General features: G+C 38.8%; 3 protein-coding genes across 4 annotated transcripts; 2 read left to right on the plus strand and 1 right to left on the minus strand.

Annotated features, from left to right (window-relative positions):
• Positions 1 to 15: 15 nt before the first annotated feature.
• Ubr1 (Ubr1 ubiquitin ligase) lies at positions 16 to 9,129 on the plus strand. Of its 2 annotated transcripts, none has more exons than XM_043421678.1 (2): positions 16 to 564; positions 2,063 to 9,129. In XM_043421678.1, the coding sequence occupies exon 2, from the start codon at positions 2,104 to 2,106 to the stop codon at positions 7,543 to 7,545; it is 5,442 nt and encodes a 1,813-aa protein (XP_043277613.1). In that variant the 5' UTR covers positions 16 to 564; positions 2,063 to 2,103; the 3' UTR covers positions 7,546 to 9,129. The 2 variants fall into 2 exon arrangements, with proteins under 2 accessions (XP_043277613.1, XP_043277621.1); XM_043421686.1 differs by lacking the exon at positions 16 to 564 and adding an exon at positions 810 to 829.
• A 1,285-nt stretch (positions 9,130 to 10,414) lies between these two features.
• LOC122412294 (Proteome of centrioles 1) lies at positions 10,415 to 13,628 on the plus strand. Its single transcript, XM_043421749.1, has 6 exons — positions 10,415 to 10,736; positions 10,891 to 11,245; positions 11,814 to 12,024; positions 12,154 to 12,353; positions 12,627 to 12,947; positions 13,048 to 13,628. The coding sequence occupies exons 2-6, from the start codon at positions 10,898 to 10,900 to the stop codon at positions 13,375 to 13,377; spliced, it is 1,410 nt and encodes a 469-aa protein (XP_043277684.1). The 5' UTR covers positions 10,415 to 10,736; positions 10,891 to 10,897; the 3' UTR covers positions 13,378 to 13,628.
• A 466-nt stretch (positions 13,629 to 14,094) lies between these two features.
• Atox1 (Antioxidant 1 copper chaperone) lies at positions 14,095 to 15,212 on the minus strand. Its single transcript, XM_043421809.1, has 3 exons — positions 15,002 to 15,212; positions 14,823 to 14,898; positions 14,095 to 14,359 (listed from the first exon to the last, which is right to left on the minus strand). The coding sequence occupies exons 1-3, from the start codon at positions 15,011 to 15,013 to the stop codon at positions 14,229 to 14,231; spliced, it is 219 nt and encodes a 72-aa protein (XP_043277744.1). The 5' UTR covers positions 15,014 to 15,212; the 3' UTR covers positions 14,095 to 14,228.
• Positions 15,213 to 15,622: the final 410 nt, after the last annotated feature.

Below are 15,622 nucleotides of genomic sequence, written 5' to 3' on the forward strand. Positions count from 1 at the left end.
CTTCATCTTTCCAAACAGAGTCTTATAAATAAAATGTTATTCAAAGGTTTTCATTTGATGACGCTAAATTAAAAAAGAAATATGACAGTGACGTAATAATTCAATAACGAAAAGTAACATCAGTAACATGATCGCTCCGAGAAAAAGTGAGCCAAGTCGAGCTATCTCGCAGTGATTACCGTGAACATAGATTTTGTAAGTACTCCGTAAAGCGAGCCATTTTGTGCATCGTAGAAGAGGAGAGAGCCCCCAGCTGTGTGCAATATTACACGTCCTTTAGTGAAAAACTCAGAAATGTCAAATCCCGTGAAACAGTGAATCGACATTTATAATACCAGAGCATATAAATAGGAAGTGCGATAAATTAATAATAAATATATCAAATAATGGTTCGTCTTCGAATGTGTACGTGAGGATAAGCTCTCGCCACGTTAAACATAAACATTACGAATGACTGTTTGGACAAACGACAAACTTTCAAGTCGCGAAGTATCTGTGGGGACAAAGGAAACGTATCGGTTCTCGGTTACCTTTATTAACCTTGGCCTCGTCGTCGTCACCGAGGTGAGTATTTCGCCCTCGGAAGTTAAAAGTTAAAAATAGCGTTCGAGAAGAAATGCACGACGACGAGATCTCGCAAACGCGTGTGTATGTGTATATCATTCGTCTTTGCCAGCGAGTCTCGAATCTTTCGTGTACGACTATACATTTTTTTAACAATTGTCATGCTTTCCGTTATCGTTCAACGCAATTTCAATAAAATCTAAATCTTTTCGTGTTTCTTTCGAGTGTTTTTATTCCTGTGACTTTCGATTCGTGTGACCAGATGGTGAATGGAAAAATAGTTATTCTTTTTTTTACCTTCGGATAATTATACATGAGACGAAAAACGTTTCTTCAACTTTAGCGTATTTACACTTCAATTTTAATGCAAATAAGGAACAATCGTAGCGTACGAATTAGAAACGTCAGATCAGACGAATGCAAAAAAAATTGTTTTAAGTATGAAACGAAAATATGATTGTGTGACATTTTCATGACGCTGAAGTTTCCAACGTTGGAGTCCAACGAAATGATCGAAAAAACTCTCCAACAATTCCAGTAATTCTCCTATTTTGTTCCCTGCCAAATTTGCGATTCGTAGTTTTTCAAGCTGCACCAACGATTCGTGAAATAAAAAATTGGTGAATTACAAACGTTTTTTTCGTTCATTTCGTTGGACTCCAACGTTGGAAACTTCAGCGTCGTGACATTTCGATGTATTGCAGACAAAATGATCATTATTTCATAGAATATTGTCCTAATTCGATGGGTTATATCTAATCAAGTATTTTTAACCAAAAACAACAATCATTCATTCGACTTATCTAATTCCAGAAAAAAAATTCAGTGATAAACAAGAACAGCCATTTTAATTACAATTTTTCTTCGTGACATCAATAAATATTTCATAGAATTGAACAAAAACAATAACTATTTTTAACAATTTCATAACTTTTTAGATCAAATAGAGGTCACATAGATCAGATAAGAATTAGAGCAATGATCAACCAAAAAGAAATGCAAAGTATTGATAAGTACCATATGTCTGTGAATTAAGCATTATGGAAATCGTTAGATAACATTTTATTTATAGTGCTTTCACGTTTACTGTACTCAATTCGGAAAGAGATTTTTCTTCCTAGCTTATCCTGTATAATGATTAGTAGGAGAAATATATAATGAATCAACGTTTTTCCTGCTAGAACAATTATATAAATATGAAAATATACAGAAGCTTTCACATTTTATACATTCCCAAACATTTGGTATTCTAGATCATTCAGAGCAAGCGTTCTCTTTTGTTTTCAAATGATATTTGATTGCCGTTTGCAGTTTGGATAAATAAAAGTTTCACACAAAATGATACATACAAACACTCTCAAGAAAGGAACTATAAAAATCAAAATAAGAATAAGAATTAATCTCTTTACGAAAGCTCAATTGCTTGTTGAGAAACAAAAGATTTCAAAAAATTTGTGCGCACGTTTGATAACATTAAAATTCACAATCTTTCAACTAGTTTCAGAAACTCCGTTCAAGCGGAGTTGAAGGATTGTCGGAATGAGCACGGAGCAAATGCAGACAGAGTCCCATAGGAACATGGGTGATGTCGAGCTCTCGCCCGTTCTTCCGGTGTTTCCAAATTCGAGCAAGCCCTGCGTCAACGTATGGATGGACAAGATGAGCAAGGGCATACTGAGTTCTACTCATTTCAAGGAACACTGGAGAATATGGGTACCAAAAATCTACAGTCCAGAGCCCAATGGTAATTGTTTGGACTGGAGTTTCGACGAAGATGAAGCACAGAAGATGCTGTACCATACACTGAAGGAGTTTATATGCAACGGTGATCCTCGCGAAGTCCTTAACCAATTGCGACAAATGGACAATCCACCTTCGGTGTGCGGACGAGTTTTTAAAATGGGGGAGCCAACGTATTTTTGCCGTGAGTGCGGTATGGATCCGACGTGCGTTCTGTGCGTCGATTGTTTCAAGGAGTCTGTGCATCCGAATCACAAATACAAAATGGGAACGTCCGGAGGAGGAGGTTGTTGTGACTGCGGCGATGCCGAAGCTTGGAAAAAGGAGCCGTTCTGTAAAACTCATCTTCTCGGTACGCAGTCTAAGGAATCTGCGAGTAAAAAATTACCGGAAGACATAGCTATGAGAGCAGTTGCGACATTCGAAGCCGTTCTTAAATATTGTTACGAGCTATTGACTCTGGAACATTCACCTGGTTTACCACCCGATCTACAAGTGAAAGAAACTGACGAGGACCCGCTCTCGCTTCTCGGTACAACCGACACATATTGCACTGTCCTATTCAACGACGAGACACACACATTTGAGCAAGTTATAAGTACGTTGACGAAAGTAATAAAATGTTCGCAAAAAGATGCGATCGAGTTCGTCACGAATATCGATCGGGATGGTCGAGCTGTCGTCAAGTGTTCTGATTTTCAACACTGTAACGAGCTCAAATCGGACGTCGAAAGATTTACATCGAGGCACAATAATCGGCCTCTCAAAGTTTTAGTCGTACATGCTCACGTAGTAGCACACCAGATATTCGCAATGAAATTGCTCGGTTGGCTTCAACAATTCATAAGCCTCTGCGAGGGTTTCCGAATAATATTCAGCGACGTTGCACTCAATACGAAAGCCGGTGAAGTCGCGATAGTCGCAGGAATATTAATGCGGGACTCACAATTGTGGAAATCAGCGAGGACTGCCTGGCACAGATTATTCATTTCAGGCATGCTCATGGAATACGAGAGTAAAAAAGCACTCGCTATTGTTTTCACAAACAATTATGGACCCGTTATGAAAGACTTTATTCGGGATGATCACGATCACTCGTTCTCTATAACATCGCTGTCCGTTCAACTCTTTACCGTACCGACTCTGGCGCATCATCTTATAGCACATCACGATGTTCTCTTTATTCTACTCAATACCTTCATTTCGGAGAGTTCAAGAAAGTGTAATTCTGCAGGGAAACTTGAATTCGAGAGAAACACACCGAACACGTCGTTTAAGAGAGCCCAGTATATATTATACGATCTTAGATATTTGTTGACTTCGAAGCCTGACACGTGGACGGACGAGCTCAGACGTGGTTTTCTCCAGGGTATATCACTTCTCCTCACCTTCCTGTGCAGTATGCAATGGATGGACGCTGTTTTGCGTCAGGTTGGACAGCACATGGAATACGAGCCGGAGTGGGAGAGCGCTTTCAATCTTCACATAAAGTTATCACCCGTTATAAGTCTTGCACTCGAATGGTGTGGTTCTGACAGGATAGCGCTGATAAAAGCTTTCCGTTTGGTACTTCGTAAGCTCTCGGAACAACTTGGCAACGATCCGGGTCCAGGACAACTGCGCGAGATCGCTGATCATTCGGCGACTTGTTTGCAGTACGACGTTGCCTCGGAACCGGTCTCGATTCATCTGCCTTTATCCAGATTTCTCGCTGGGCTTTTTCTTTATCTCGAAAAGCACGATCTACATTTTCAGAGCAACGAGTTAACGATCCGCAATCGACCGACTCCCGAGCAAATAATTGAGCCCGTGCTTCGAGCACAGGCCATGATATCTCAAGTGCACGCCGGCATGTGGCGAAGGAATGGTTACAGCCTGCTCAATCAACTCTACTTTTATCACAATGTCAGATGCCGAACCGAGATGCTCGATCGTGACATTATTCTCCTACAAGTCGGAGCTTCCTTGATCGAGAGTAACGAATTTCTTATTCACGTGCTCAATAAATTCAATCTCATAAATTGGGCCGATCCGGAATTCGAGACGAATTCACTGAAGAATCCGGAGGAAGATAGCACGAGGCAAACGATCAATCTCGTTGAGGAATTTCTCGGTTTGTTGATTACGATTATCGGGGAGAGACACGTTCCTGGTATCGGACAAGTGAGTGCCGACGATCGACTGAAGAAAGAGATTATACAACAATTGTGCATAAAACCTCTGTCTCACTCGGAACTTAACAAAACATTGCCCGACGGCATTCATCATGAAACTGGTCTCGAACGGGTGATCGACGACGTAGCTGAATTCAAAAAACCTTCGCAAACATCAGCCGGAAAGGGCGTTTACGAGCTCAAACCTCATTTGTTTGCAGAGTACAACGTATTCTTTTATCACTACACGAAGGAAGAGCTGAGCCGTTCGGAGGAGGCGCAGAGAACGCGTCGCAAGACGATGGGCGAGCTGGAGTGTTGTCCACCACCGAAATTACCGAAACTCACCGAGTCCTTCAGTTTTGTCGCAAACTTACTTCAGTGCGACGTTATGCTTCATATTATGCAAACCGTACTCGAGCGAGCCCTCAATCTACGAGCTCGAACATTCTCCGAGCCACAGGTACACAAAATTCTTCATCTCATCGGTTACGCGTTGCAGGAGGAGGAATCCGGCAATTATCCGTTCTTCATATTCACGGAGCGAGCACAGAAGTGGAAAATTTATAAATTGCTCGAGGATCTTTCAACGAGTCCACGAATAGATGCGCACAAAGATCTGTTGACTTGGATCCTTGGTAAATATCGTCAAGTCGCAGGTTCCTCGGTGTCCGGGAGCGAGTCGTCGGAGACGACGGCCGAAACGGCGACAGCGGCGTCTTCGTCGTCCCCGCAATCCGAGCCAAGGGGCGACGCTGATCTCGCTAAAACGAGCAAAGAGTGGCGAACGAAAATGGCAGCGCAGAAGAGAGCCAAAGTGATGGCACAAATGGCAGCGATGCAGAAACACTTTATGAGAAAAAATGCCACCCTCTTCCAAGAAATATCTCTTGACCTCGGCAAAAACAACGATCGAGGCTCGTGGATGGATCTCACGGAATGCACCGAGGAAACTCCGGCACCCGTTGGTCTGAGGCAAACGGCAAGAGTGCTAGAGGAAAAAACTCACACGTGCATACTCTGCCAGGAGGATCAGGCTGTCACCGTGTCGGGTAAAGCGATGGTACTCGCTGCATTCGTTCAACAATCAACGGTACTTTGTCAAACTCGAATGAACACCGAAGAACCGAATCCTCTTTATCTCTCCTCAAAACTTGGCGCTTCGCCTCACACGAGTACCTGCGGTCACGTAATGCATGCGGATTGTTGGCAAAAATATTCCGACAACGTTCTCGTAAGGGAGACGCGACGACCCTACAGGCTGCGTCAACTTGCGAGCTTCGACGTCGAGGAGTTCGAATATCTTTGTCCATTGTGCGAGTGTCTCAGCAATACGGTTCTTCCACTGTTACCAGCACTTGGAACTATAAGACCGACCGAGACGGATGAAGCCGACATGGATTTCGAGACGTGGCTCAAGGCGATGAGAATAATCTTGGAATATTCCACAACGGCCTCGAAAAACGATGAAATCGATGAATCCCAATGCAGCCACGACGAGAGTAAATGTCGTTATTGCGATGAAATGAAATCCCAGAGTTTAGAGCTTACGGATGAAGGCACCTCGGAAGATATCGGGGAGAGAAAAAAAATTATTTGCCCGATAAAAGTGGTGTGTGCTCACATGTCGGAAGCAACGGGTCGAGCCCTCGAATCGATGTACAAAAGCCACGATCCTGGACTGTCCGAGCAACTCATCACGATGATTCATCTTTTCGCCAAAGCACCCTATATCAAGGGCCGTGGCATAGCCAATCGAATATCACGCGACGAGGATCCCAGAGTTCCTCTCTTAGCTTGGAAATCTACGGCTTACACGGTGCACGCTATTGAATTCATGCTCCGCGACACGGAGAAACCACTCTTCGGAGCTCTCTCGTCGAGACAGAGAGACAGTCTCGAGTGTCTGGCCCGAATATCGGCGGTTCTTGGTTCAACATGGCCCAGCAATAATCAGGGTTTTGTTTCTGCTCGTGGTACAGATGCGATTAATCTTTTGTCTATGATACTCTCTAAATCTAGTAACGAATGTTTCCTCGACTGGGATCCGTTTGGAATATTAATACCTCTGATGATGAGTCTACCGAATTTATTGAATACGAGCCAGACCGAACCAGCTTCCGTAGTGACCGGTGGCTCCCGAGAGGCCCACGTACTCAAACTTGTATTCATCATGATGATCGCTAAAATTTTAGCTACCAGTGATTTCGCAGTTTGCGAAGCTATGGACGTCGATATGCCGGAAGAGAGCGAAGAGACGACGACGAGCTCATCGTCTCAAGGGTGCGAGGCGATTGTCAGCTTGATGGACGTCATGGGACTGAAGACCGGGGGTCTTACCTTTTCTCAAATTTGGCAGATTGTTAAGGAAGCAGCTTTACCCTTTTTACGATGTTGTGCTTTGTATTTTCATTACGTCACCGATGTTCCAGCACCTGCCGTATTGACCGACAAAGGGGGCGACACGTACGAGAATATCTGCGCTTACCTCGGACTACCAGCCAGTTGCAACGAACTTTTAGACTCCGATACTGTGCGTGAGCTCGCCAAAGGATGGATGGAACATCCAAACTCAAGATCGACGACAGCCGTCAAGGAGCCGTTGAGGGTCAACAGACTGGTCCCCTTACCGGACGATTACAGCGAACTGATAAATACCGTATCGCTGTTCACGTGTCCGAACAGCGATCGAGAGGACTCGAGAAATCCGACGATGTGTCTCGTTTGCGGGGAGATGCTTTGTTCCCAGAGTTATTGCTGTCAGACGGAGCTGAACAAGACAATGGTCGGCGCTTGTACCTATCACGCTAGCAAATGCGGCACCGGCGTTGGAGTTTTCCTCCGAGTACGAGAATGCGAAATACTCTTTCTTCGTAGTCCAAACAGAGGAGCTTTCGTCTGTCCGCCTTATCTCGACGAATACGGTGAAACCGATCAGGGACTTAGGCGAGGAAATCCTCTCAAATTGTGCACCGAAAAGTACAAGCAGCTCAATCAAAAGTGGCTTGGACACGGGCTCCACGAAGCAATTGCGCGCGCCATCGAAGCATCGAGTAATCACATGTCCACGCAATGGCAACATCTATAGACCCGAGTTAACGAGTGCGAGCAACGAGATACAAAAAAACGAAAAACAAAAAGATAAAGAGATAAAAAAACATCATGAAATTTCAAATTATCAGATTACGAAAGATTATTTTGTTCTTTTCCTTCTGGAAGGGATTCGCGAGGACAGGAAAATTAGTAGGATCGGAGCTTGGAAACGAGCAGTGAAAAAGACGATTATGAATCAATCCACGACTTTAAAGAGTTTTAGATTATTCGATTTAAACTTTACCGAAGAATTTTATGAAAAATCGAGGATTATATATGCTCATGACAATTGGTATATGCGCGAGACATCGTAGCTGCTAGTTGTGTCCATGAATGATTTAAAATGAAGAGAGAGAGAGAGAGAGAGAAAAAGATGGAGGGAAAATAAAAATTCAAGCGTCGTTGAATCATGTTATTTATTTTGGATTCGTCGGCTGTGACCGGAAAAACGTATTGAAATGAGAAAAAAAAATTATTTATTCTGTTCCCTCTTGTACGATCCCGCCGCCCACCCTTAAAGCCTCGTTCGAAATATCACTTGTACGGCCCCACGAGATATAAATCTGCACGCGGGAAAAACTATGCTAGAGACATTGGTGGCTTTGTATATTTATACGATTCGATGTTATTCGTCGTCCTGCTGGTGCGACACTTGGAAAAAAAAAATACCCAAACAAAACAAAATAATTATTCTTTTCCATTGTATCGAGACTTCATCATTCGATATGTAAATTGAGGAAAAGAATAATAAGGAAACGAAAACAAATCAAAGTGAATTGTGAAAGGTATCCGTTGTTTTATTTTTTTTTTTTTGTTTTTTTCGATTCGTCGATATGTAAAAGGAGATCTGTAATAGTCGATGAGAGAGCGTGTGCGATGTTTTTCAAATATGAGATAAAAAAATGAAAAAAAATGAAAAAAAAAACGAGAAAAGAACGATATTTTTGATTCTTTATTTCTTTTGGCGTCGCCTTAAAATTATAGATAACGCTCGAAGTGATCTACGAGAGATATGTATATTCAATGCACGTCACAAAAATGTTTTTTCTAGAACGATGAGAATTAACCTTTTTTTTTCGTGACGATCAAGCCGGTCCAGGCTCGAAATTCTTTTCATATTCCTCTGTGAAAATTCGACTGTTTTAGCCGTGTGCGACGAAAAAAAAAACGAAATAATGACAAGAAAACTGAAAAACAAAAACGAGAAATATCTAAAACGAAATGAATGAAAAACGCCAGTAGATCTAGAGTGCTTTCGATAATAATACATATTAGGATCAATTCTACTGTTACGTTTAGTGAATAAAGTTTTGAAAATAATTTCTCAGATGTGTTTATATAATGTACTAACTATTAAGTTTTATGAGCGCGTCTATTGGGGAGATAGAGCGAGCAGGGGGCGAAAGAGATTTTATTTTTTTGTTCCTACTCGCCGTGTTTTTGCCAAAACTTATCTTTACGTAATTTCTCTTGTCTTGCGCAAAGATGAAGATTTAAAGAAAAGGAACACTTCGAGAAACGTGTATAGAGAATGACGAAACTTTGAAATTGCATAATAAAATAATGTACTTAATTTAAACGGACTACACAAATTGTGTATCACATGTGTTTATATATATGTGAGTACAGACTATACTTGTCACTTTTTTTTATATAATATAATATATATTTATGTTGTCGATTTATTGAGCACGATCGTACATCGATGAAACAGATTATTTTCGGCCATCTTTCCCTGTTGTATTGAATTCACGTATGTCCTACAATATAATATACGTGCACACGTCAGGTGTCATTGAACTCATTGTACAATAATATGCGACGTCGATGGGGAAGAAGGTCCATGTTGAAATTAAGATTATGGTCAATATCGTCGCAATTACGAGCTGCTTTTTGCCGTGAGCTCAGCTGATTTCCTACTCTGAACTCAAATACGTTACTTATGATTGCGGTAATATTCGATAATTCTTTTATACATTTATTTTTTGCAATTTTTTCCTAATTTACTTTCGAGATAATATTTTTCATTTCTTTTATATTCATGACACATTCAATGCGGGGCATCAACTTCAAATATAAGCAAACGAACTTTTTCTAGATTTTTTGAACTATAACTGTTGAGTTGCAGTCACTTTTGGAATTTTTGTACTTTTTAGTTCTGACATAATGACACGTTAATAGTTTTGATAAGATTTTTTTGATGACCGTGTGCGGGAGTTTCGAGTTTGATGAAAATCTTCGAACTTTTTACAGCGATTCAAAAAATCTGTGAAACTCACGGATTTTAGTAATGTCACAATGAAAAATATAAACACTTTTTGAATTCGTCCATGGATCACCAAACGAGTAAGAAGAGCAACGAGAGCAACGGAAAATGCTTAAAAAAAAGCAACTGCGGTCACGGAGAAATTTTCATCAACCTTTCGGTAACCAAAAAAAATAGTTTTTTTTTTGTAATAACCTCGCATTAACACAATTTAAAACCACATTTGCTTGACACCATTGTATATGAATAAAAAAGATGTACTTATCAAACGTGTTGAGTAATAATTTTCTCTTTTTACCTTCTACGCCCTCTGGTGGGTAAATTTTAGCCGTGCGAATCGGTGTGATGCAAAAGCTCCGGAAATTCATGACTGCATATATCCCGTGTATGCTTTCATTGAATACACTGGAATAATTCAAATTTAAAATTTTGTTCGACAATTGTCTATTAAATGTTTTGTCATAAATTATCATGGATTTCCTAAGTAATGGCTCAGCCAATTCCTGCAAAATCTGATCTCTTTCGCAAATACCATGAATCACTAGTAATAAAAGCAACGTGCAAATATGAGAGTTTTTACTGTGGCGCGTCTGAAACGATTTGTGTAGTCATCGGAAGCTGTTCAATATACGTCCGTTGGAACAGCTGCAAACGAAAGAAAGAAAGGAAAATCACGAAAGAAAAAGTTCATCTCGTTTGACTAACTATGTCAAGAATGCGCGGTTTGAAAACATGTAACTGTCACAACGAGCGTATTTTTCGAGCGTTTTTGGTACAATGTAAATCAGTGTTGTCTGGTACAATATCTCGTTTGAATTGAAGAAATTTCTGTTTACGGCGAATTCGGTATTTAGCATATATGCTTTTTTACTTTCGTTGAGTTTGGTGTTTTTATTTCTCACGCTCGCAGATTTAAATAGGTAAGTTCATAAAAAATTTCGAGGTTCATGCTTCCACACGAATATTTTCTTGTCATTTGATACATTGATACTTCGATCTATCCTTACTTTTGAATTTTTTTTTAAAATTGAAAACAGTTTTTCTCAACTAATTTTTCGTATTTTGATTTTTCAGGCCAAAAATGTTGGTGAATTCTTGTGATCCGAGCATTGAGAAGCATCTCAAAGGACACAAGGATGCCATTACAGGCATACGTTTTCATCCGGATACAGACAAAGTTGCAACGAGCAGTCTGGACCGCACATTAATGATTTTCAATATTACATCCACCGTTAGAGCTTATCGTTTTTTTGGTCATAAAGATGCTGTACTTGACTTGGATTATGCACCTTCGGGAGAAATTGTTGCCAGTGCTTCAAGAGATAGATCTGTTAGAATTTTAGTTCCTACTATTAAAGGAGAGTCACTAGATTTCAGAGCTCACACAGGAACAGTTAGATCTGTTCAATTCAGCCCTGATGGAGAAAAGGTAAGTTTTATTGTGCTTTCTCTTAGAATAGATTAAAAAAATTTTTTACAAGACACATTTGCAAAGACATTTCATTAGTAACCTCATGTGCTAAAACATTGACCACAAGATCTTGATCTTCTACCGAAGAAGCTGTATTATCTGAATAAAAAAATGCTAGACTTGAACTTCAACACTTCATGATTCGAGCTTGAATAAAATGAGTACTAGACTCTGCTATTTTGATATTGATGCTTTGATTTTTTGTTGTTATCCTGTCCTTTCTCGGGACTCAAACTATCTACCTAGCTAATTTAATCTAAATCCATTAAATGGTTTAAGCGTGATGATGTAACAGACATACAAAGTTACTTTTGCATTTATAATATTAGTAAGGAGTAGGAATTTCTTTCGATTGTGATGGCATAATTTTTTTTCATTGATTTGTTTGTTTTTCCTTAAATAAAATTGAATTATCTATTGAAATATTCATTTTTAAAGTGAGCACATGTAAAAATTACACCTATCCAAGTTTTTATTGTTTATGACTCTATCAAACATTCAAAGTTATTGGGATTTCTCATTGCAGTTAATAACAGCTTCAGACGATAAAAGCATTAAACTGTGGATGCTTTGCAGACGAAGGTTCCTTTCTTCTTTTGTAGGACATACAAATTGGGTACGTCGAGCACGCTTTTCTCCTGATGGCAGAACAATAGTATCTTGCGGTGATGACAAAACCATAAAGATTTGGGAAGTTTCTAGTGGAAAATGTGTCAGGACATTCACAGAACTCAAAGGTGAGTTGAAAATTTCGGAGGAAACTGAATTTTTATGTGTAAACAAAATTTCATTGCAGTTGGAATCTAATTCACGATCTGAATTCTGACAGCGTTAAAATACTTTTGTTTTTTTTACGATTTGAACAGGTGCTGCTGTGGACGTTGAATTTCATCCTAGCGGAGTAGCCATAGGATCTGCAAATGCGAATGGTTGTGTCAAAATCTACGAATTAAGAACAGCTTCGCTCCATCAACATTATGCTATTCACAGGGGTACCGTTAACAAAGCAACTTTCCATCCTAGTGGAAATTTCATGATAACTGCCTCTGAAGATTCTACTATGAAGGTATATTTGAGTGAAGTTTTATTGGAATTTAGTCAAAATAAGGAATTCAGTACTTTCGGTTTGGTGATCTTGGTTGCCCGAATCAATAGTTAATCTATTTTTCCGGCTCTTGGGCATATTTTTCCTCGTCAAGATATGATCCAAATGATTTCAGCTTAATACAAAAAAGTTTTTATTCCAAAAAATTTTCTCAAAAAGAACGTTTCGATGGAAAGGACATTAATTTTTAACAAGATCGTTGGGAAAAATGTAAACAAATCTCTTTTTCTCTAGATCCTCGATTTGCTCGAAGGGCGTCCAATTTATACATTGAAAGGTCACTGCGGCGCGGTGTCGACCGTATCATTTTCGTGCAACGGAGATTTCTTTGCTTCTGGTGGGGTCGATCATGAATTGCTCGTTTGGAAATCAAATTTCGATCGCGATCAAGCTGCACTAAAAAATCCAAGAAGTGTTTACTCACCAGGAGCAAAATTCAAGTTGGATGATGAATACTCGAAAAATGATGAAACCCGAGATGAAAGAGAAGGAGAACAACGAAGAAGTGTTTCTGAGGTCGATACCCAGGAAGCAGCGATTGCCGATGAAGTTGAGGTAAATTCATCCTCATGAGACTTCCGATTGTCTTCTTCCTCTTTGTTCTTTTTAAATTCAGAATCTATGAGAAGTTCTTCATTTTTTCATTCAATCATAGACTTTATCTGAATGTAAGGAGAACTCCGTAGTGAGGGATGTTATCGACGAAGAAAAAAGTGAAAAAGAATTGAATGCAGAAGTACCGAGTGGACGTTGTCAAGTTGAAGTGATTAACCTTAGGAATATCAGGCCACGTGAAACTGGTCGAATCGCCAATCTCAAGTTTCCGCCACAGAATCAAACACTTAACACTTCGGTTGATGCAATTCTTGAACAGGTAGACTCCTTACGAGATACGATATCAACATTGGAACAAAGAATAACGAGTGTAGAGAACGGTCTAAAAACTGAAGAGATCGTAGAAGCAAAATCAACGGAGGTGCCTTAAGCTGTAAAATACTCAATAATTGGGAAAGTAAATTCCCCTCTTAAGTTTACTCTAAGCAGGCTAGTCTTTCTTTTCTATTAAACTGAAATAATGAAAGGTCATGAATTTTATTTATAAACGAAATAAAGTGATGTCGGGATTTTTTTTTCTATAGATTCGTCGTCAATTCTAATCATTTTGTCACAATTTTTTTCTAACTTGTATTCATTTAATCAACGTACATTAAACGCTCATATTTTGTCTTCTGTAAATTTATGGTTCAATCTGTATATAAACAAATTTAGGACTTTTTGTCCAATAAAAAAATAAGATTTTCATAAAAAAATAACGTGATCGTTTTTTTATGTATTATTTCATTTGTTTCTTACAATTGTATCAAAGGAATTTTCTACACTCTCAATTGGAGCACCATTGTATGGGTTGGTGCGACAGCAACATGTGATCGATCATTTTGATATTGAAGTGAGTTCTTTTCAAAGCTATCAAGATTATTTTAATGATAAGTTATGCAGTTGGGATTTCAAATTTTTTTCGTACTACTCAGTCCAGTTCAAAGGATGAACCAACTAAAATGAGAAAAAACTTTTGAGTATTTTTTTATATTCTATTAACATAGAGAATTTCCTCGACTTCGAAGGAGTTGCATGAAAAATGCAATGAAGCCACATTCATTAGGAATAAAAATAGTTGAGGGGCATGATATTTATATCGAGCATGAAGCTTTACCAAGAATTGCTTTGTCACCGAGAGATCAGTTGAAAGAAAATTTTTTATAAATGTACAAAGACATATAGCGATCCTGTAATCGATGCTTCACAAGCTGCAATCCGGAAGTTTCCTCATTCTAAAAATTATTCTTGGACACCAATGAATGATGCTGCTTTTCCAGTCTTTTTAATGCACTCCAAAATTTCTTCGGGTGGCAGTTCTGAGGTGACACAAACTTTTTTACCAGGAAGATCTATGGCGATGTTTTCAATTCCTAGAAAATGAGAAAATTAGCAAGAATTGAATAATACATGGTAAAATCTATGGGAATTAACTGGGCTTGTGTATGTATAATTTATTGAGAATTTCGAGGAGTTGCTACATCTATAAAGCTCTTAATACTGATTTTTTTATTAATTGTTCATTGTTCTAGCTTTTAAACATACAGAGATGAACCAACGTTTTTCAAAAAAATCCATTGAGAAAAAATATTGAAAATTTGAATTTTGTGGTCTAAAAACTCAGATTTGAAGCCTTTGCCTAGAAAGTTGTGTTTTTTAGGAAAAAAAAGCCATAGTAAACACAAAAGACGTTGAAAGGAATGTTAGAAAATGTCAACAATATTATTTCTAATTCAAAGTCAAAATAAAAAAAAGCTATATTTCTTTTCGGAGAGAATTCATTTCAAAACATGCAGTGTAAAATTTACATTGATTTTACAGTTTTTCAATATTCACCTTGTTTTTTTTTAAGCACCCTTTCAACTGCACCAGAGCAACCTTCGCAGGTCATAGCCACGTCAAACTCATACGTCTGTAATGAAAACACCAGCAAAGTTTAGGATTCTATGTTCATTGAAATTTGACATTGGCCAGTTCCAGATATTTTATGAAAATTACAACCCTCTTCGCCTCACCTTTGTTGCCATTCTGTTTACTTATTAACCTCGAATTTACACGATTGAAAAAATGTAACACGTAAGCAACGCGAGGCACAAAGTACAATAGTGGCTTGCACAGTACAATATCAATGAACAGATAATGTTAGAGGAAAACTGGGGGATAATCGCTGTTCCATCCAGTTGTCCGTTATTCGGTTTTAGTCCTTAGTCACAATCATAACGGTAATATACATATGCTACATTTTCTGATAATTGATCGTATGTGTATAACATAACGTCATTTTGATCATTCGTCGGCAAAGTAAATTCCGAAGATTTTTCTGTAGCTGTATATGTTAGAGGACACTAGGTGCTTGGCAGGAGAAGAATCCTCCATGACGGTTGAAGTTCAAAACATTTGCTACGAGATGGAGTTACGGATTTTTTTTAGACCCTCATTTTGTAAATACTTTTCGATCTTGTGTCTTGTGTTTTCTTCTGTGATGGAATTAAATTGACGAATCTAAATCCCATAGATTTTGGATAATGAAATGGAGAATTCAAATACGGTATTTATTTTTTTGATAAATGATATATTTATTTTTAATATTCGGTTTCGCTGTCTTTTTTTGTGTTCTTTGATCCGAAATGACCCTG

The sequence above is a fragment of the Venturia canescens genome, chromosome 1, assembly GCF_019457755.1.
Source record: "Venturia canescens isolate UGA chromosome 1, ASM1945775v1, whole genome shotgun sequence".
Classification (NCBI taxonomy): domain Eukaryota; kingdom Metazoa; phylum Arthropoda; class Insecta; order Hymenoptera; family Ichneumonidae; genus Venturia; species Venturia canescens.

Bases quoted from the DNA above. Each gene is read 5' to 3' on its own strand.
- Ubr1 (XM_043421678.1), top strand. From the start codon at position 2,104: ATGAGCACGGAGCAAATGCAGACAGAGTCCCATAGGAACATGGGTGAT.
- LOC122412294 (XM_043421749.1), top strand. From the start codon at position 10,898: ATGTTGGTGAATTCTTGTGATCCGAGCATTGAGAAGCATCTCAAAGGA. The intron at 12,354-12,626 runs GTATATTTGAGT...CTTTTTCTCTAG, and splicing joins CTGAAGATTCTACTATGAAG to ATCCTCGATTTGCTCGAAGG. The intron at 12,948-13,047 runs GTAAATTCATCC...ATTCAATCATAG, and splicing joins CGATTGCCGATGAAGTTGAG to ACTTTATCTGAATGTAAGGA.
- Atox1 (XM_043421809.1), bottom strand. The intron at 14,360-14,822 runs GTGAATATTGAA...CTCATTTTCTAG, and splicing joins GGTGCTTAAAAAAAAACAAG to GAATTGAAAACATCGCCATA.